Source organism: Typha angustifolia, chromosome 9 (assembly GCF_048772165.1).
Source record: "Typha angustifolia cultivar Huaian chromosome 9, ASM4877216v1, whole genome shotgun sequence".
NCBI lineage: Eukaryota > Viridiplantae > Streptophyta > Magnoliopsida > Poales > Typhaceae > Typha > Typha angustifolia.
In genome coordinates, this window is record NC_133247.1 from 10,532,056 (window position 1) to 10,552,496 (window position 20,441).

General features: G+C 35.7%; 3 protein-coding genes across 11 annotated transcripts; 1 reads left to right on the forward strand and 2 right to left on the reverse strand.

Annotated features, from left to right (window-relative positions):
- Window positions 1-271: 271 nt before the first annotated feature.
- LOC140766752 (nonsense-mediated mRNA decay factor SMG7-like) lies at window positions 272-7,091 on the forward strand. 5 transcript variants are annotated; one of them, XM_073106360.1, is made up of 8 exons: window positions 272-405; window positions 809-907; window positions 1,418-2,017; window positions 2,156-2,278; window positions 3,108-3,337; window positions 3,465-5,443; window positions 5,626-5,768; window positions 6,610-7,091. In XM_073106360.1, the coding sequence occupies exons 2-6, from the start codon at window positions 836-838 to the stop codon at window positions 5,416-5,418; spliced, it is 2,979 nt and encodes a 992-aa protein (XP_072962461.1). In that variant the 5' UTR covers window positions 272-405; window positions 809-835; the 3' UTR covers window positions 5,419-5,443; window positions 5,626-5,768; window positions 6,610-7,091. The 5 variants fall into 5 exon arrangements, with proteins under 5 accessions (XP_072962461.1, XP_072962463.1, XP_072962462.1 ...); XM_073106362.1 differs by having other exon boundaries at window positions 274-341; XM_073106361.1 differs by having other exon boundaries at window positions 291-721.
- A 264-nt stretch (window positions 7,092-7,355) lies between these two features.
- On the reverse strand, window positions 7,356-13,886 carry LOC140766753 (formamidopyrimidine-DNA glycosylase). 5 transcript variants are annotated; one of them, XM_073106367.1, is made up of 10 exons: window positions 13,545-13,884; window positions 13,369-13,420; window positions 13,240-13,297; window positions 12,061-12,129; window positions 11,841-11,966; window positions 10,281-10,331; window positions 9,643-9,720; window positions 9,440-9,539; window positions 8,115-8,149; window positions 7,356-8,045 (listed from the first exon to the last, which is right to left on the reverse strand). In XM_073106367.1, the coding sequence occupies exons 1-10, from the start codon at window positions 13,771-13,773 to the stop codon at window positions 7,704-7,706; spliced, it is 1,140 nt and encodes a 379-aa protein (XP_072962468.1). In that variant the 5' UTR covers window positions 13,774-13,884; the 3' UTR covers window positions 7,356-7,703. The 5 variants fall into 5 exon arrangements, 4 of the variants coding, with proteins under 4 accessions (XP_072962468.1, XP_072962467.1, XP_072962470.1 ...); XM_073106366.1 differs by lacking the exon at window positions 9,440-9,539 and adding an exon at window positions 9,295-9,397 and having other exon boundaries at window positions 7,357-8,045; window positions 13,545-13,882; XM_073106369.1 differs by having other exon boundaries at window positions 7,942-8,045; window positions 9,440-9,490.
- A 1,225-nt stretch (window positions 13,887-15,111) lies between these two features.
- LOC140766754 (heptahelical transmembrane protein ADIPOR1-like) lies at window positions 15,112-18,470 on the reverse strand. Its single transcript, XM_073106370.1, has 4 exons — window positions 18,091-18,470; window positions 17,892-17,987; window positions 17,629-17,686; window positions 15,112-15,980 (listed from the first exon to the last, which is right to left on the reverse strand). The coding sequence occupies exons 1-4, from the start codon at window positions 18,336-18,338 to the stop codon at window positions 15,291-15,293; spliced, it is 1,092 nt and encodes a 363-aa protein (XP_072962471.1). The 5' UTR covers window positions 18,339-18,470; the 3' UTR covers window positions 15,112-15,290.
- Between the last annotated feature and the right edge of the window lie 1,971 nt (window positions 18,471-20,441).

Here is a 20,441-nt window from a genome sequence, read left to right on the forward strand (position 1 = left end):
ACACATAAAATATCATCGATCGGAGTTTATATGAAAAAAATACGAGCAAAGAAGAATAATTTTATTTTGCTCCTATCTTTCTCATATTAGCATCGATTGATGTTATTTTATATACGTTGAAAAATTTATTCACGACAACTTTATTTATATTAAAATTTTATCATTTCAGTGATTTAAAATTTATAACTTAAAAAACTAAGAAATACTTCGAAAAGCTATTTATTAATTAAAAAAAGAAGCAACAAATAAATTATAAATATGAGAGGGGTTTCTTTGCACAGCGCCATCCTACCGAGCCTTGGAAATCTCTCTCCCTCATCGTTTTGGCTCTTCGAGATCAAGTAAGGCTGCTGCTCTTTTGAATCCTGGCAGTATTTGATTGATCGGTGCCGTTTTTTACTGGAGGTAAATCGCGATTTTGATCCAACTTTCGCGTTTCCATTGGGTTTTGGGGTTGGATTGCCTCGAGAATTGGGACTTTGATCTAATTTTCGTGTTTCCGTTCGGTTTGGTGGTCCGATTGGGCGAGATCTTGTAGATCGTGGTTGTATTTCTGGGTAAAGCCTTCTTTAGGGTTTGGTTGCATTCGGTTTCTGGCTCTTGATTGGATTGTCGGTGCTATTAGGTTTTTGGGAATTAAGATTTGGGTGCTAGTGGACGAGGTATGATGGCGAATTTTTGAACTTTTAGCTTGTTTTTGCTATCTGAGGAGTATGAGATGGTATTGTGTTGATTACTATTATTATTAGTATTTTGTTTCTTCTTTTTGCTGCATATATATTGTGAATTTGCCTAACTTTGGTTGTAGGAATTAGCTGTAACGCTCATTTGATGGATGATGACTGTTCCAATGAATAGTTCGCCTGCTCCCTCATCACGGGAGCTTGTACAGCGTCTTTACAAGAAGGTTTGTCTATTAATTCCTCTTCCAGTTTCTTGTCTTTGTTTGTGCACTTTGATGTGTTTAAATTGTCTATGATTGAGTGCATGCACTATTCTAGTTCTGGATCTTTATCATGTCTATATCTGTTGCAAATAGTCACTCATGTTTTGCATGCATTTGATTGGTTTCTTGTTACTTCTGAATGTTGAATTCTGCGATGACTGAGCTTTTCTGCATCGTCAATATTAGCTCAGAAAAATACAGAAACCTTGATAAGGATCTAGGTGTGTTCCGTAGAATAATGTTGTGTTGTAATTTCTCAATAAGGAGCATTAAAAGATGAGTACATCATTCATTGAAGTTTGAACCTGCTATACGTTCATAACAATCCATTGAGTTCTTCTTCCTTTTGGTATAATGATCCTGCTATGTCAATGTGGTACTTCTGTTTTGCCATGGGTGATAATGTAGTTATGGCCAATTTTTGTTCCATAGTAATTGAGTTAAGCTCACTAATTCATACTGTTTACCTAGAATATCCAATTAGAGAATGCTCTGCAGAGATCAGCACAGTCAAAAGTTCCTGCAGATGCTAACGCATGGCTTCAAATGCGTGAAAACTATGAGGTTATTATTCTTAAAGATCGTGATTTTTCTGAGAAGTACGAGATAGAGCTTCTTCTTTGGCAATTGCACTACAAGAGAATTGAGGAATTCCGATCCCGCATTAGCGCTGCAGCTTCCAGGGATTCAGGTGCATCAGAAATTGGAAAGAATAATGCCCAGCCTGATCGAATTAAAAGAATCCGGTCTTTCTTCAAAAGTTTCCTTTCAGAAGCAACAGGCTTTTATCATGACCTCATACTGAAAATTAGAGCCAAATGTGGTCTGCCGTTGGATTACTTTCTGGAGGGCCCTGAGGATCAAAGTCTTCCAATGGATGAAAAAAGATCAGCTGAGATGAAGAAAGGCCTTGTATCTTGTCAACGCTGTCTGATATACTTGGGAGACCTTGCACGTTACAAGGGTTTGTATGGAGAAGGTGATTCTGTCATTCGTGATTATGCACCTGCTTCTAGTTACTATATGCAGGCTGCTTCACTCTGTCCTTCAAGCGGCAATCCACATAATCAGGTATTTTAAGTAATTTTTGGCAATTTGAGATTAGTCTCAACTTTGTTTTGGACTAGTAAGTAAATCTGATTGAAGAGTGATTCTCTTCTCTAAAACTTATGAGATGTCTAATACATAGATTAATGCCATAATTTGTAGCTTGCAATTTTAGCATCATACTCGGGCGATGATCTGGTGGCCATATATCGATACTCTCGAAGCTTGGCAGTGGAGAATCCTTTTCCAACAGCAAGAGACAACTTGATTATCGCGTTTGAGAAGGTATGATATTCATCTAAACTTAACCTGCCAAGGGATGCTTTTTAATACTACTTTTTTCTCTATGGGTTATTGAATTAAGATTTGATGCGTATGCATTTACATGGAGGAGTATCAGTTCCTACATCAATTAGTTCAACAAACTTGTGAGATATATCATATGCTCGTGTGTAACGTTTTGAATCTCTTGTCAGAAATATTATGCTGAAGCTTCATCTACTTCTTTCTGCGGGCCTTATATTGACCATCCTCATATGAAGATATTAGAAAGATAAAAAGCATTTGTAGGAATATCATATGTCTAGTTTGTTTGACTTGAACTCATGTTCTCTTAGATGCTGGTACAAGCCTTACTGTCAAATCAAGTGGCGCTCTCGTTTTCACATATTGTTGTGATGATTATGGAGCTTCATTTTGTTTTCTTCTAATGGTACATGTTCCATTGCTACAAGGCAGCCAGTGTACCAATAGGGACATTAGTATAACTCTTATAAGCAAGGGATAAAACTTGCTCAATAAGAAATCTAATAATGACTCAGATAGTGTCCTCTCAGTTAATGTTCTTTTTATATGCAGCTCTAGTTGATGTTTACAGTTCTGTAATATGATTCTTTAAATTTTTATGGATGCATCTATAATCTATTTATCTCGCTATTTCTGGACATTTTTCTTTCCTTTTTTTTTGTTAATTAGCTTTTGTTGGAAACCAGTAGTCTGTTCAGACGTGCTGTAACTTCAAATTTGCCTTAATCATGTGAGGATGATTTTGGCTGCTAAAGTAAGATCCTCGAAAATTTTCCTTGTACACTGATTATGCTAAAAATGCATGCAGAATCGACAAAGTTATTCCCAGTTGCCTAGTAATACAAAAGTGACTCCATCTTGGATAGTACCCTCGCGATCAGCTGGAAGACGTAAAGGAAGAGGTGATACTAGGCTTCTGGCAAAAGATACCAGAACTGAAGCAAATGTTGTTAAAGGAGAGTGCAACACTTTTGAAATATTCAAAGTCTTCTCTACTCGATTTGTTCGACTAAATGGCATCCTTTTCACACGAACCAGGTATTGGCCAGAATTTATCCTTTTCTTGTTTAACATTCAGCATCTTTCAGTGGTTTGGCCTGTCTTTCTAATTTTCTTTCTTAATGTGCTTTACTTGATAATAACATTTTTATGTGTGATTTAACAGCTTAGAGACATTTGAAGATATATTTTCATTAGTAAGCAGTGATATGCATGAGCTCCTTTCTTCTGGTCCTGAAGAGGAGCTTAACTTTGGCACTGATGCTGCTGAAAATGCACTTGTTGGTTTAAGACTTATTGCCATTCTCATATTCACAGTCCACAATGTGGTAAGGGAGTCGGAAAGCCAGTCATATGCTGAAATTTTGCAGAGGACAGTGATTCTTAAGAATGCATTTACAGCTGCATTTGAGTTTGTTGGATATATTCTTAGGAGATGTACACAACTGCATGATGCTGCATCAAGCTTCTTTTTGCCAGCCATTATGGTTTTCATTGAATGGCTTGCTTGTCATCCAGATGTAGCAGCAGGTTCCAATGTGGAGGAAAAACAAGCTAAAGCAAGATCATTCTTCTGGAACCAATGCGTATCATTCATGAATAAGCTCGTTCTGACAGGACTTGCATCTATTGATCATGATGATGATGATACATGCTTTTCTGATATGAGCATGTATGATGAAGGTGAAACTAGTAACCGGTGTGCACTGTGGGAGGATTATGAATTGAGAGGTTTTTTACCCTTAATTCCAGCACAGCTTATTCTGGACTTTTCAAGGAAGCATACATTTGGAATTGATGGGAGTACCAAGGAGAAAAGGGCCCGTGTCCAGAGGATTGTTGCAGCAGGAAGGGCTCTTATGGATGTCGTTCGAATTGATGAGAAAAAGATATTTTTTGATCCACATTTAAAGAAATTCATTATGTGTGTATATCCTTCAGCTTGTGAAGTGTCCGAGCCAAATGGCTTGACCAATATGTCTGAATCAAATAACAATATATCTGAATCAAATATTACTGAAGGAGGAAGTCAAAATGAGCACAGAGTTGAACTTGGGGCAAAAATTGTGAGCCCGGGTAATCTTAGAGGGACACAGTCAAAGGCACTAGTAAATGTCGAAGGAGAAGAAGATGAGGTAATTGTTTTCAAGCCTGCAGGTTCTGGGAAGCTTAACGGGTTAACTACTTCAGTATTAAATGCTGCTGGAATCAATCAGGCTGTGCAAATGTCTGTTGCTTGTCGGACAACTTATGATGCACCTCTTTCTGCTCCCCTGAGTAATGTTCAGACATCAACTGTTTCCAATGCCAGTTCGCATCTCTGTGCCACTACTACAATCTCCCAACTGCCTCATTCTAGCAATACTGATGTTTCAGAATGGCGTATTGAGGGAGAATCACTCTTTTCTGATGGGTTTAAAAATTTGAATATCACTGGAAATGATCTTTTAGATGAGCAAAGATTGCATAGGGGCTTGAGCAGCCCGCAGCCTCTGGCTTTTTGGCCACAAATATCTTCTGCAGCAAATTTAGATACTATGAATGTGTTGTCTAGTCAGATTAAAGCTACTGAAGTTGCTATACCGTCTACACTTGATTCTGTGGTTTTTTCAGGAGCAACTTCTGATGGCATAAACCTGAAGTTTGCATCAGCATTACAAACATTACCAAAGAAAAATCCTGTAAGTCGTCCCACTAGGCACATTGGACCACCTCCAGGATTCAGCCATGCTCCTAAGCAACAGGAGAAACCTGCTTCTATTTCTGTTATGGAAGATCAGCAGCCTCACATTGGGGACTACAGCTGGTTAGATGGGTATCAACCATCATCAACAAAAGGCATGGGGACAGAGAAGTCAATAGATAAAACAAGATCAGCATATCCAAATATCAATTCTACCAGTAGTGTCTTTAATGAAGATACCAGCTTCCCTTTCCCTGGGAAACAAGTTTCCTCTGTGCAGACTGATGCGCTCAATGAGAAGAAATGGCAAGATCTCCTACTTTTTGAGCAACTAAAACCTTATGCAGAACAACAGTTTCAGGAAATTAAACCACAACATCTGCTGCCAGAACAGCAGCCAACACGATCTCTTTGGTCTGGAAATTTCTTTGTGTGAAGTTGGCAATAGTAAGATGATGCAGGTAATGTATCTGGCCTTTCTATGCTGTCAGAAATAAGATGATATAGTATTCTACTATTGAATTTATTTTCTATAGCTTCATTCTTCTTTTTCTTGTGCAAACAAATGTTTTTTGATGGCAAGGAGAAATATGAAGTTCTCTTAGCTACTGATTTTCTTTTTCTTATTTTATTTTGACATCAGAAGCTTGAGATTGCAGTGAATGGCCTGCACCTTGGCATCTACTGAATTCAGCTGTCAACATTTGCATCCCTCTTAATATCTTTAAGGATTGATCTGGAAAGTAGTTGGTCTATGGAGCAATAGCGAGTGCTTCCTTAGATTTGGTAAGCCTTGATGCATCAGCTATTATTCATGCTTTCCTACTGTCTTTTTCCTGGACTTGGATTCGCTTGTGAACTTTATTTTACCAAGTATCTCAGAGAAGGATTGCGTTAGCTTGATGCTAAATCATTGCTCACATTGCCTTATCTCAGAGAACTTTATTTAGCAACTTGATGCTAAATCATTGCTCACATTGCATATTTAAGCTGGAATGCTAATACTGGTTGGAAATGTATATGTACTTTGCTTGTAGTCTTTCCAATACTTCTGCAAAGCTATTTATAATCCATAAACAGTTCTCTTTTCTACAATCTGCAATTCCACTAACTTTCTTTTTATCATTTTGAAAAGAAAAAAAATCAAGTTTACTTTTTCACCTTTTCTCTTGCTGTGTATATCTTGAGCTTATATACAAAGGAAAAACTTAGGCTCTGATTCAGTGCAAAGGGAGATTCAGATTTAGTAAAGACTTGAACTGTTTTCTGCTCAAAGGTAAACAAGCAAAGTGAAAATCTATTTTTCGGAAGATTGGATATTTTCTTTTTGTGCATTAACAATCTGTTGTTTTTAGTAGGTTGCTTATCACTCAGAAAAAAAAAATGTTCTAAAGTTTGTAAGGTTAATATTTTTTGTCTAGCTGTTGTCTGATATGGTTAAATCAATAGTAGTATCTTTTCAGGATTGATAGTAATAGCTCCCTTACTGCACTTGCCGAGACTGGTCTGTCTGAGAGGGTTTCCCCTAGTGTATGCTAGTGAGATGGAAATTTTCCTTCTATGTTCTATTTATGGAAGTATACATCATTTGATTTCATAGAAATTTCTACCCACACTTTCCTTGCAGGGTTGCAGGGACCTCCAGGCTGGAAGGGAAGAAGGATCTTCTGGAAGTTGATGGTGGTGAGTCTCAAAATTGCTCTAGCTTTGGGTGATGGACCAGAGGTTTATGGTTATGAGCTTACAACTATATGGACTGGACCCAAGTTCATGCTGTAGAGAGAAGCCTTCCATCTCATGCTTCTCTCTCGATCATTGGTCTTCAGTTGTTGCAACAATGACTTTGTTGAGTAATTAAAAGAGGAGTTGGCACTGCTTGAAAGACCGAAGAACTGGAAGCTGCATGGTGACCTTAGCAGTACCTAAATCAGAATGTCATTAAAAAATAAAATAAAATTTACCTTTGCTATTTCTAGATTTCAGTCTATCGGACCAGTATGTATTTTCGTTTTTCATTTGGTGAGGTTTAATAACGGTGCCAGATGCAATGTCACTTCAACGACTGCATTCTACTTTATTTGAGGAAAGATTGTTCATTCTTTCTTCGAATTGCATTCTTAGTACTGCTTTTTTCTCGATTAAGATAGAATTATTGCTTTCGTGGATTTTGAGCTTTGGCTGTTTAATGTCTGCTGGAATCGAAGACTACACTTGCATTGCAGTTCAGTCGTCCGCTTACGACTTGAAAGGAGCCTCAACATCTCGTCTGATATAGCTTGGCTTTGACTTGATGCCTGAATCAACCTCTGTTCGAGTTTAAATGAGCTAGCCAAGCTAAAAGTCAAGCTTAATAAGTTCCAAGTTTGACTTTAATCAAGCTTGAAGAATTAAGCTCAGTTTAAGCGTACGCACAAAAGCAAGGTTGAACCATGCTTAATTTGTCTGCTCGACTTGAAATTGGCTAAAAATAAAGCAGAGAGAGAGAGAGAGAGAGGGGTGGGTTAGCTGGCCTAACCAAACAAAATGGCCAACCAAGAAGTGACCAGCAAAATCTACTAACTTTTTGTGCTAGGCATCAGTAGAACCATGCATGAGTACAGAAATGGTGTCATGAATGCCTAATCCTGTGAAGAGGTGGGTAACACTGTGAAACAACGTACCAAAAGATGAACCATGGTTTCTTTCTGCAGATCAACTATAAATTAATAGAGCTTTTGCTTGCTATTTCCGTGATCTCGTCCTCTGCTGCATGTTGGTTTCATTAGATTTTGCTCCTTTATTTGATGATTTCTTCGCCACTTTTACTTGCTTCTTTGATGCCCCTGCTGCTGCTCCCTGTAGATCTTCGTCATCGTCACTGCTGCTGCTTTTTACTTGGCGTTTCTTAGAACCTTTGGAGGCATTGGTGCTCTTTTTTGACTTCGGCTTGTCATCAGTTTCCTCCTCACTATCCGAGTCTTTCTTGTCCTGACCAGCTTTCCTGGCTTTTCTAGATTTACTAGGTGCCATATCACCAGATTGAGTTCCAGTTAACTTTTGCAACTCTGGCACATAAGCTGTGGTCTGAGCAAATAGAGAAGTTAGCAAAAGTAAGAGATTAAGGCATGAGCACTAAAACATGGGATAACTTACCCTGCCACCAACTGTGATGAATTCAATTTTCTTTCCTGCATATGATAAGAATCTCATTAAATTTAATAATGTTCATAACTGAACGAGAGAGCAAAAGAAGAAGAAGAATTTGCTTACATAGTCCAACTGTCCGTCTAGTAGATTTGATATAATTAAAATGTGTCAGAAAAGAGAGGATGTATTGAACCCATTAACTGATACAGATAAATCTTGCAAGATGAATGACCAAGTTTCAAAAGGTTCTGATATAACTACACCGATTGCCACATTGAACTTTGTATGTTACACCGTCAATCATAAGAATTTTTATTCACATGATACTCGATTCCATGGTCTGCATATATAAATAGAACTAGGCATAATAGAAGGTTTGGCTTGTAATATTGCTGTCCAAAGTTGTGACGTGCAGAAGAACCACACCACTCATGAATAATCATGTTATTGCATCATTCTAATTAAGTTTTCTTTTGGTAGTATAGGTATTACAGTGTCAAACAGTGAAAATAATAAAGTCGAACAGCTCATTTTAATAGCTTTCTGCAATGAAATGGTTCACTACTAGTGCCAATTATTTCAGTGGACGAGTTTTGAGATTCCTTTTCAGCATCAAATGCCAACTTTGATGCCTTTCCAAGTTATAAAAAAGATGGGAGTTAATCAATTCATGTATATAGATATGTATATATAGTGATGACTGTTGTATCTGCAAGAAAATTTAATGGATAGAAAGTTGTTAAATCTTTTCTTAAAGCTTCAATCTGAAGTGTTGAGACTAGCCCAACATATATGTTAAATCTTTGAATGTGCCTTGAGTCTGAAATACTCATCCCATTGTGAAAAATTAGAGCACATTCTCTATATCCATCTGTCTATAAATATATGCATGTGTGTTTGTCTGATATCCAGAACAATGTTTCATTAAGGTTCCATAATTTTAAAGAGACCTTGCACTTTTCTAACAAATATATACACATAATACTAACCTTAACAAATAAGTCCTAACTTGTATTATACACTTAATCAAGAATGAAGAATATCTGTCTGACTGATGAGAACGTAAATTTTTAGGTACAATGATGATCTGAAATAGGATAGGAGACTTCATGAAAATAACTCTTAAACGTAAAAGAGCATGTCATGCAATTTAGGATAGTCAATCTTATAAGTTGAGGAGCCAAACCATCAACAACAGCCTTTCCAGGTTTCTTTTCACGAGAATGAAAAATCCAATCTTTAGGAAACTGACTACTATCAGCTCCAACTTCGAGGGCCTTTTCAATCACCTGTAAAATTATTTGATCAACAGGTCATGAGGAGTATCTTACCATTCACTTTTCCAGACTTTTTCCCCCATCGAAAATGAAACAACCATTCAACTGGAAAACGTCCAGAGTCAGCATCAACTTCAACAGCATATTGTATAACCTACAGATATCTCTATTTCTTTCTTATAAAGCATGGAGTATGTCCTTCACAAATACAAAGTTCTCCAATACCAAGGGGTTGTCATACAATAAATAGGACTAACCTCCTTGATGCACTGATGCAGTGACTCACAGCTCTCTTTTGACAGGCTTGCAGCCACTTGAAGGGGATGAATTCTAGCCTGAAAATATAAGAAATGTCAAAAGCTTAGATGCTTATACTAAGCAGAATCCTGTTGGAGACATACTACAACATCACTTACCACAAGTTACATGATAAATGGATCACATCAAGGAATGGGAAGAAAAGTCAAAAACTTAGATTCTTACACTAAGCAGAATCCTGTTGGAGACATACTACAACATCACTTACCACAGGTTATATGATAAATGGATCAAATCAAGGAATGGGATACTTTTAGCAAAGTTAATTTGATGAATCATATCAAACAATTTTCACCATCAAAAAATTAAGAAGCACCACACTTAACGGTAGTGATTATCCTATAGGGTTGTTAAGAAGTTTAACTTCATTTTTTTTCCCTTAGTAAAGGGGTATTTCCTATGGAAATATTTCCATCAAAAATGACATCACATATATAGGAAATGTTTCCTCTATCTGGAATTTTCTAAGGAGGATTTAATTCCCACAAATTCCTATGGAAATTATGGCTTTCAAGCAGGCCCTAGGTTAGAAACTACAAATACCTATTTGAAAGTAATATTGACATTATGTACAAACCTGATAAAGCACTTCATCTGCAAGCCAGTTACCAATACCTGATATGTATCCCTGCATTCAAAGGAACATGCCCAAATTCAAAAGATAACTTATTAAGGGAACAAGTTTTGTTATGGGATATGAAACAACTGCCTCTTAAATCTTTCACCCATCAGGAAAGTGAAAAATTTGTATTTTACACATAATTCTATACAGAAACTAAAAGAGTAAATCTCAACTGAGATAACAACTTGAAATAGTAATATTTCCCCAAATAGCTGAGTAAAGTGGCCGTAATTGGTCCCCTAGAAATCCTATGGCTTAAATGCTTAATTAATTTCTTCGACACAAAGCAGTGAACCAGAAATATAGCAAAATTTTTGTGTCAGAAAGCTATAATATTATGAATCTCAAGTCACTATAGATCATCATATATAGTTCTGTTGGTACAAGCAGATGTGCCATGAATTCTAACTCAATATCTTCGTCTTTACCATCTTAACTAAATCCATCACTTTGATCTACTAAATCAAGTTGTCAAATTAGAATAACAGTATCTCTATTTTTGTTTCTAGAGAACGGAAATAAGAACCCTTAAATTCCACACTTGATGATAAAACTTCAAGGGATTTATCTTCAAAGCCTATGCTCCATGTCTGGCGTGACATGGTGAGCAACCTTAGAATTGACTGCTGCTATTGAGTGCTCATAGAAGTATAGAACAATATGAAGGCAATTTGATAAAGCATTCAAAGTTTCCACATTAATTGAAATATAAAAAAGCAAGCTGATAATCACATACTAGTCACACTCTAAATTACAATGTTTTTGCTGAGAGTAATATACCATGCAAAATTGTTGTATGAGATTAACTTTATTTATGCACGAGATACCATTAACAGCAAGCCTTTAATTTTCTTTCACTAAATTCTGATATAGAGTACAAGGAAGTTGTGTCCATTTCTTGTTTCACTAAGTTTGGGAAAGTTAAATATTCAGAGAAGCTCCAAATGTTTATTTTGCTTTGAATGGGTTGTTATACTCTTATTATAACAAGTTGATTTCAACTTAGCATTTGAACAATTTTGACTTTGACATTCTTAATGAACTTGCAACCTTTTAACTATACATCGCGGCCCCTTTCTAGGGACGAAGTTATGGTCGGTGCTGCAACAGGCAACGTTCAAATCCAACCAGACCCAAGGATTATGATGACAGTGAAGAAAACTTAAAAAATGTAAAAGAAGAGAACTTTAATCACTTATATATCAGTTCTCATTCAAGGTAAGTACATGTTCAGCTGACTCGATAAGAGAATTGTAACATAAAGGTTCAAGCTTATGCAAAGTAATTGAAGATATCACAGAAAAAAGGGAATCTATGAAGGATAAGAAATCCAGACTCAACCAATAACAGGAATGGGACTATAAATGAATTAAGTATATCATAGCAACATAGAGTTATATGCACAGTGCTTTTCATTGCACAATGGTATAAGGACAAAATGACTGCAAGACTTCTAAATTACTGATATAAGTTGTCCACAATCCACATATAAAATTTAAATAATATATTTCTGACCTGATCAAGTAAAAGAACCTTTATTGCGATCTTCTTTTTGCTCAGGGACTCCATAAATTCATTGACTTGCATTGGATCAAACAGGGCATCTGGTCCTAGCTCAGAAATTGGAGGCACAGTTTCTGGCTATAAAGAACAATATTATAAGGCAAACAAGACAGTTATCAAGGATTCAAGAAAAAGGTTTATATGGGAGATGAACACAGAAGAAGAAGCATACATCTTCAAGCAAGCGAACTCTTGCAAAACGCCTCTTATCAGTGAAGGAAAATTCTAAACCATCATCTAGCTGTACAAGACAGTTGAAGGAGAAGATTACATGATCCTTAGAATAAATGAGAGCATGAATATGCAATAAAATATTAGACAATGTGAACAAGATGAGTCCATGCATCAAATGAAAAAGGTGCCTAGTTACTGATCCATATACTTAATAATTTTAGGAGATTCAAGCGCACACAATCTATAAAACATTGCAGAGATCCAAAATACAGGTATGATAAACCTAACAAAATCTAATGCAATCACTTACATTCACCATATGTACTATAGTATTCCAAACATTTACGGTGTAGTCTGCATGCATTATTTATATCTTCCACCACTCAAAATAAGAGTCTCCAAGGCACAAGCCTACAAGCATTATTGTAAGGAAGTCTTTACCAAAATGTAGTAATAAAGAAAATAGATTAAAAGTACCCTGAAAATCACCATATTGTTATCATTTTGCCAGTATTAAGTCAAAACTAAGGTCCTTTCTTAAATGGCTTCATTATGTCAGGATTTCTGGCCTCTGGGTATAATGTGCCATAAAGATGAATCATCAGAACAAAGTCTTCATATTAAGCCATGGTGTGAGATCTAAATATGATCTTGCAATAATTTGTCAAATAACTTGGAAGTCAGACCAAGATTCTGTTAATGGAGGGAACAAATTTATCACACTTTTAGAGTTCTTTGACAGTTTGACTTGATCAGTGCATGCTGTTGGTAGAGAAGGTGACAACTATTGGCCGAATCTTACGATCAATGGCCCATTCGTTTGAGCATTATAATATGTATTGGCATTGCCGCAACATTTGTAAAGAGGTCCTGTAAAGGCTGTAATAGTACATTTAATTCGATCATGATCAAGAGAACATTGGTCAGAAACTTATATCTCTTTGATATAAGTCAATGAGTATTTCTCATTTGTTTGATCATGATCTGTGTTCTTTTGATCTCATGACTACACTAGGTTCGACCTGGTTGAACCCAACATATTGCTATTTTGAAATCCATAAGCTTGTTATATCGGGCATTGTGTATGTGCGGTGCAAGTAATCAGAGTTCAACATACATAAACGTCATCGAATAACATGGATAACATGGATGGCGAGGAAAATAAACATAACCATACTTCAACAAAAACTTTGGAGTATTTCGAAGGCCATTCCTCCGTCGAGCTCACCGCCGACCTACAATAATTCACAATTAACTCAAAGAATTGTTAAACAGACATTTCAACAAACAATAAGCCGACGATTACCTCTTGTACTTGGTCACTGCCACACCCTTGATGTAGATCGCCCCAGCCATTCCTAGACCGCAGAAAAATGAGAAAAAGATGAGATTTTGACAGAAGGGTGGGTATCGAAAGATCAAATTAATGGCAAAACCGAAGCCAAGGTGGGATGTTTGATCGACGAGTATATGAACACCGACCGAACTGGAAAGTGGGAAAGGGCGGGGAATCGAGGCGGAGCCAGAGATTTTTGCCCTTGCGGCAGGCGGCGACTATGGTCTTGCCGACGAGGGCGGATTCGAACTGCGAAGCGGAAACGCCATCGATGACTTTTGGGTCGTCGGCAACGGTGCATCCGGAGATCCTCTTGCCCACGCAGTGCTCCTCGATGGCTCGCCTCGCCGCTTCCACTTCCGGGAGCTCTGGCATTGTAAGTCGTAAACCTCCTCTTCCTGGCTTCTTGCAAGATTTCTATGCTTTCTAATAAGAAATACTTCTCATGAACTGACTCACAAGGTGTCAAGCCATCGCTCGAAATTAGACCAATCTTTAGTTGGTATCATTATTATTATTATTATTATTATTTTTCATTCTAAGTGCAAATTAGTGGACGATTTGTAGAAAAAGCTATTCAATTTTTGAATCGAAATAGGCTCCTACTATCGAATTCAAATCACAAATTTAGATTTTTTTTAATAATTTAGACTAATTTACTATTTCTCTAACCTAATCAAATCGTTTAATCTCGATAGGCACGTTATTAAAAATTAGAGCATATCTATTTTATAAACGCTGTGTATAGATTACATATGTGATGCGTGATATTTTTTTTAATTAAATTATATTTTTATACGAACAATGTGTATAAATTACATATGCGATGTGAGATAATTTTTTAAAATATAACAATCTTTTTGGAATTTGTGGGGTCTAGTTTTACCTGTTAGAAAACTGAAAGGTTTTTCCGACCTGCAAATTAGGTTTGTTTCGAAAATTTGTTGAATAAATAGGTAAGTCTCGGCAACAATTTGCTGCTTCAACTGCTAATGGTCGAAAGCAAATCCCAATTTGCTTAAAAGTTCTGCGACCATTCACCATTCACTTAGGTATATTTTTTCTCAACTTTGTTTTTGAGAGAATATTATCTCTATTATATGTTTATATGCAATTATCATGTTGTAATTATGGGTATGAAATTGATGACCATGAGAGCAAATTGCTTTTATCGATGTGATCTAATGTAATATTTTAAGTAGTTTGAAAACTCACGTATTTGTCCAATGAGCTTAAAAAATAGACTTTTTTTTTTTGAAAAAGAATGTTTAATTTACCTCGTATTTATGTTCGCAGGCAAATAAAAACTTGATACACAATAAAGAAGTGGACTCTTTCTTTATAGTTGAATTAGGTTTTATTTCAAGTTTGATTCAAGCCCAAATCAATTCAAGCTTGCTCGGGCTAAAAAATGGCTTGAATTGATAAGACTTGTAATTGCTAATTGAGCAAATCGTTTAAGCTTGAGTTCGGCTCGAATTGAAATGATTTTCAGCTCAAACTTAATCACAAATCTAGGCTAGAAATTAATTTTAATCCAGACTTAATCAGAGCTAGACTCGATAAAACTGGACTCATTTACACCCGTAGAGGAGAGGAGAGGAGAGGAGAGAAGAAGCGGGCGCTGTCATCGGTGCTCGGGTGAGATGGAGAGAAAGAGGTGGAGCGAGAAGCTCATACATAAGTATAACATCTACACAACAAATCTAGATATCAAGAATATGTCAATCTTTAAATTAAACCATTAATTTATTGTTCTTATATATAACATTTTACAATTGAAAAAAGTTGCAGAAAAGAAAATTAAAAAGAAAAAAAAAAACCTTTCTGTAATCTTCAAACCATATAACAACAAAGAATTGATACATAATAAAACTAAGCACCCAAATTAATTAATGGCCTGCATCACACCCTACCTGGTCTCTAAACTGTAGGAAGACAGTGGCAGCTCCATAGTGTGCAAGAGCTCCTGCCATAACAAACACATGGAATATCTGGTGGCTATGCCCGGTGACGTCGAACATCCCCGGCTTCCACCTCTCCGGCACCCGGCTGACGTAAAAGATCGTCCCCACCAAGTAGCTCACCGCCATCGCCGCCTCGTAGGCCAACGTGACGTTCCTCTTCGGCTCCCCCCAGTTGACTACCACCGCATGCACGGCCGGCACGAGTCCCGAGAGGCCCATGCCGACGAAGAGCAGGGCACGGTAGGAGCGGAACTTGCCGGTGCTGAGGTGCGGGGAGAGGAGGGTGTAGACGGTGAGGAGGCCCATGGAGGAGATGGCGGCGAGGTAGACGAGCTGCCAGTGGGGCTCGCATTGGAAGATGTAGTAGATGGGGGGGAAGAAGGAGGCGACGATCATGACGGCGATGCCGACGTAGTCGAGGCGGGCGAGGAAGAGGTTGAGGCGGCGGGAGTGGCAGCAGAGGAGGTGGCAGGCGCTGCTGGTGAGGAGGCAGAACATGGAGCCCGCCAGGAAGACGAAGAACGGCCAGCGAGAGGCCACCGGCGACGAGGAGATGGAGGAGAAGGAGGAGGAGGAGGAGAGTGGTGTGCTCAAGTTGATGAGTGCAGCAGCTCCCTACCAAAAACAAGGAACTAGTGTTAATTAGCTAATTGTTTTTATTTTCTTTTATTAATAAAGGAGTAATTAATTTTTAGAAAATTTATTAATTTAAATTTTTAACATTCAAAATATCATAATTGCTACTAACATCATTTTACTCTTTTTAAAAAAAAAATCTAATTAATTAAAATTAAAATCCAATTTAGATTTAAAAAGATTATTTATCTCAAAAGACTATTTTCCTTGTATAAATTATTTAAAATGGTTAGAAAACTAGATGATATTACTCAATATTATATTACAAGAAAAAAAATCATTATTGTCTCAAGGAAAAAAATCTTGATAAATATTTTACACTCTAAAATTTAAAAAAAAAGAGCAACTATTTCTGTAAAAAGACCATTTTCCTTTCTATAAATTGTTTAAAATGATTCAAAAATTACATAATATTACTCAATATTATATTACAAGAACAAAAGTCATTTTGCCTTCAAGGAAAAATTATTGATAAATAGTTTACACTTCAAAGTTAAAAAAAGAAGAGCAATTTAGTTATTTATATGCATTTGTTAACTTAACAAGAATCTATTATGAATATTATATGTTGAAAGCTAACCTAAACAGCAGTTCTGGAGAGGTCAAGATTTCAGCCAAATTATGATATTTTAAAGAATGCAATGAGAATCATATTATATTGAAATGTTTTAGTGACACTATAATTTTGACATAGATTAATAAAAGATTATTTTACTCTATTACATATTTGTTTAAATATAATTAAAGTTATCTGATTACTTTAGCAGATATCTAGTATAAGAAAAGAAAATCTTATTATTCTATCAGAAAGAATTTAACAATTATTATTTTATGATCTAAACTGTAAGAAAGCAGAATATTTTAGTCATGTATATAAATTTATTAACTTTAACAACTATCTGCAACTATCTGGTAGGAAAAATATTATTCAAATATTTCAGCAAGAATTATGTAAAAATAAATAAAAAATACCCCTACTTTTATTGCAATGAAGAAAAAACAATGATTTTAGAAATATTTGCAAATCAAGAATATAGTTGGAATATCCTAATAAATCTTTTGATATAAATCTCCTTCATTTGTAAGAGGGAAAAGAGAAAGAAAACCTTTAGATATTCTTTTATATATCTAATAAAGAACCAGGAGCCAATTAATAGATATAAAAAGGTTATTTTTTTTCTAGGAAGGATGGAAACTAGGGAAAATTATAGATAGATTTTATTTTCTTCTAGTAAAATTGTCCTTCAATTTATGTTTTATCTCAATTTTAGAGGAAGCCAAAAAATATATATATATGCTGTGGATATCCATTTTGCAGGAAGACATAAAAGAGAACCAAAATCTTCTTCTTCTTTTCCTTCTTACTGCTGAAAGGTCAGTTCAATGTCAATGGCTTGATTTCAGAAGCATTTTTATATATTTATGCTGGTAGGTCACAATCTCATCAAAGGAAGCAATTAAAGCCCTTTCCAGCACACTGATATGTCTCAATCCATGCACACAATTAATGAGCCAGCAAACCTCAATAAATGATACCAAAGAAGAAACTTAAGGCCCCCTAAACTTATGTTTAAGATGATAAATAACCTAAATTATTAGCTTAATGAAATGGTTAATTATGACTTACATTAAAGATATTCCCCAGGTTGCAGGAGGTATTTTCCACTGCAGCTGTTGATATACACCTGCAACCAGACACATACACATCAACAAATTAAAAAAAAAAAAGAAACAAAATGAACTTGAATTTAAAGAACCTTCATAAAGACTAACTGGCTGAAGCCCAATGATTAGGGTTGATATGTATGCGTATAATTTAGACCCAATTTGGCCTATTTCTTTTAAAAAAGAGTGGAGGTATTTCTCTAAATGAAGTACCAAGTTACTCACCAGGGAAGATGGCCAAGGAGATCAGCAATTTGAGGAATATAATAGCTCAGATGCACAAGGGTCAATCCCAGGAATATAAAGAACCCCACAAGATGCCTAATCATAAATAATAATTAAACCCAAAAAAAGAAAAATTAATCAAAAAGATAATCTTCCAATTAAGTAGAACCAAAAGAAAGAAAAGGGGGAAATCTCCTACGTCCAAATGTTGATGGTCTCATTATGCCAAGAGAAGAGGCTAAGCAAAGCATTGGTTATGGGCCACTCAGCTCTATAATGCCCCAGAATGTACTCATTCTCCTTCATGTACTCTGGCAGCTCCTCATAGCTCACCAGTTCATACTTCTTCTCCTCCACCATATCCATCTTCTTCTGCCTCCTCCTCTTCCTCTTCTTGTCTGCCTTCTTCTCCATTACTACTTCCCGAGGCTCAGATTCCACCACCATACTCCTCCTCTCTCCCTCCCTCTACCTCTTTTATCTCTTCCTTGATTCCTCTCTGATGGTGTTTGTGGTGGTTAAGAAAAGGAGAGTTTGGGAAGAGAGAACTTTTTTTTTTTTTCTTTTGTGAAGTGGTTGAGTGTGGGGTTGCTGCTAACTTGTTATTGGGTCTAAAATTTAGGTCATTTAAGTGAGCTACTGACCATCTACCCCATCTGTCTCATTTATTTCCAACTGAGACTGGGTCACAGCAAAACTTTGATATATATATATATATATATATAAAGATTGGTAGGATTATTTATTTGGTCACAACCAATTTAATTTAATTTCTCAAACACAAGCAAACTTGTTCTCTTCATTCAGAGAGGACCCAGGTAGGCAAGGGCAGTTGATCCTCTTCAGACCCGGGTTGTCGGAACTTTCTTTCAAATTAATTTTATGATTTTAGGGTAAATTTTCTGAAATTTTCTTTCAAATAAAAATTTATAATTATGGTGGCATATTCTATTTTTGATACTTGTCAGTGAGAAAGTGTTTGTTTTGAGATCTAACTATTGAAAAGTGGTTGGCAACCATAAATTCGTAAAAATGGAGGGTGTTAAATGTAATTCTCCCTTTGAATTGGCATCAATTATCACAATATAATTAGTTAAATTTCAATCTTTAGACTATTAATGAGCTGCAAGTCCACAGTTCATTTAGAATAATGCTAATACTAATATAGTTATTCTAATTTTTCATTCTAAGTATAAAAAAGCATCTGCCGGTTTAGGCCATTTTAGCGTTTGCTAATATCGTCTTTAATAGTTATAAAATAATAGTTGATTAAACTAATATCGCCTAAGTAATTATTTACTTCTTGTACCAGTATAAAGAGGATTATACCGGAATAAACTTATTCTTATTCTGCAAAGTGAACAGGGCTCAGTAGATGTTTGTGGAAAATATATAAATTTTTAGGGTTAGAGACATCAAATAATGGCATTAGAAATTGAGGGACATCTCACATGCTATGTTGCTTGCTTGAAGGAGAGGCATGAGAGAAGTGTGCAGAGGAGTGTCAGTTTGTACAATGTCTAAGACTTGCCTCAGTTTGTGGTGGTGGACCTCAGACTTAGAATATAAAATATTTGTTTCTTCTACTAACTTAAGCTTTTAAAGCAGTCGGTGAGTTAGTAATTATATATTTAACTGTCGACTATGACTCAGTATTAAATGTACAAAGTTGCTATCTTGATCAGCGATTTTATGACAACAAAAATCTCATAGAGTGATTTATAAAATTATTTTGGAGACAATTTATCTTATGCACGACACTTACATGCAACTACTATAATACTTTAGTAAATTATTTGAAAACTATAGCAAAATAGTAACTTAATACTTTAGTAAATTATTTGAAAACTATAGCAAAATAGTAACTTAGTCAAAAGTTGTAATCTCCACCTTAATAAAAACTGTAACTTAGTCAAAAAGTTGTTAACCTCCACCCTTAATAAAAACAGTCACTTAGTCTTAGTCAAAATTCTAACCTCCACCCTTAATAAAAACAGTAACTTAGTCTTAGTCAAAATTCTAACCTCAACCCTTAATAAAAGGATGTTGTGTTTCATTTAGAGATAGCAAGGTTTAAATTTTAAGTCAAAATTCTAACCTCCACCCTTAATAAAAGGATGTTGTGTTTCATTTAGAGATAGCAAGGGTTAAATTTTAAGCTTTTATTCTTCTAAAAATAATAATAATATGATATTAGGCCATAACTATCTTAAGCTGAATTGGGTCATAAGATACTGGGATAATTATATCTAAACTCAAACCTCATTTCTCTTCTAAAAAATAGCATATAAATATCATATAATTAATTTTAAGCTCTCTAAAAATTATTTTCCTCTTATTTTAGAAGAAAAAAAGAGAGCAAATTTGAGGATAGAATAACCATTTAATGTTTGCAATTAACAGTACCATAAAATAAATAGATTTTCTATAGTTTAAGAGGATAAATGTGTACCCAAGAAAATAAAAATGAAAAGGTTAAGCATAATTTAGGGAGTCTTAGCATAATTATCTCTTTTATTAGGAATAAGGCTTCTAATTTTTTTGACACAG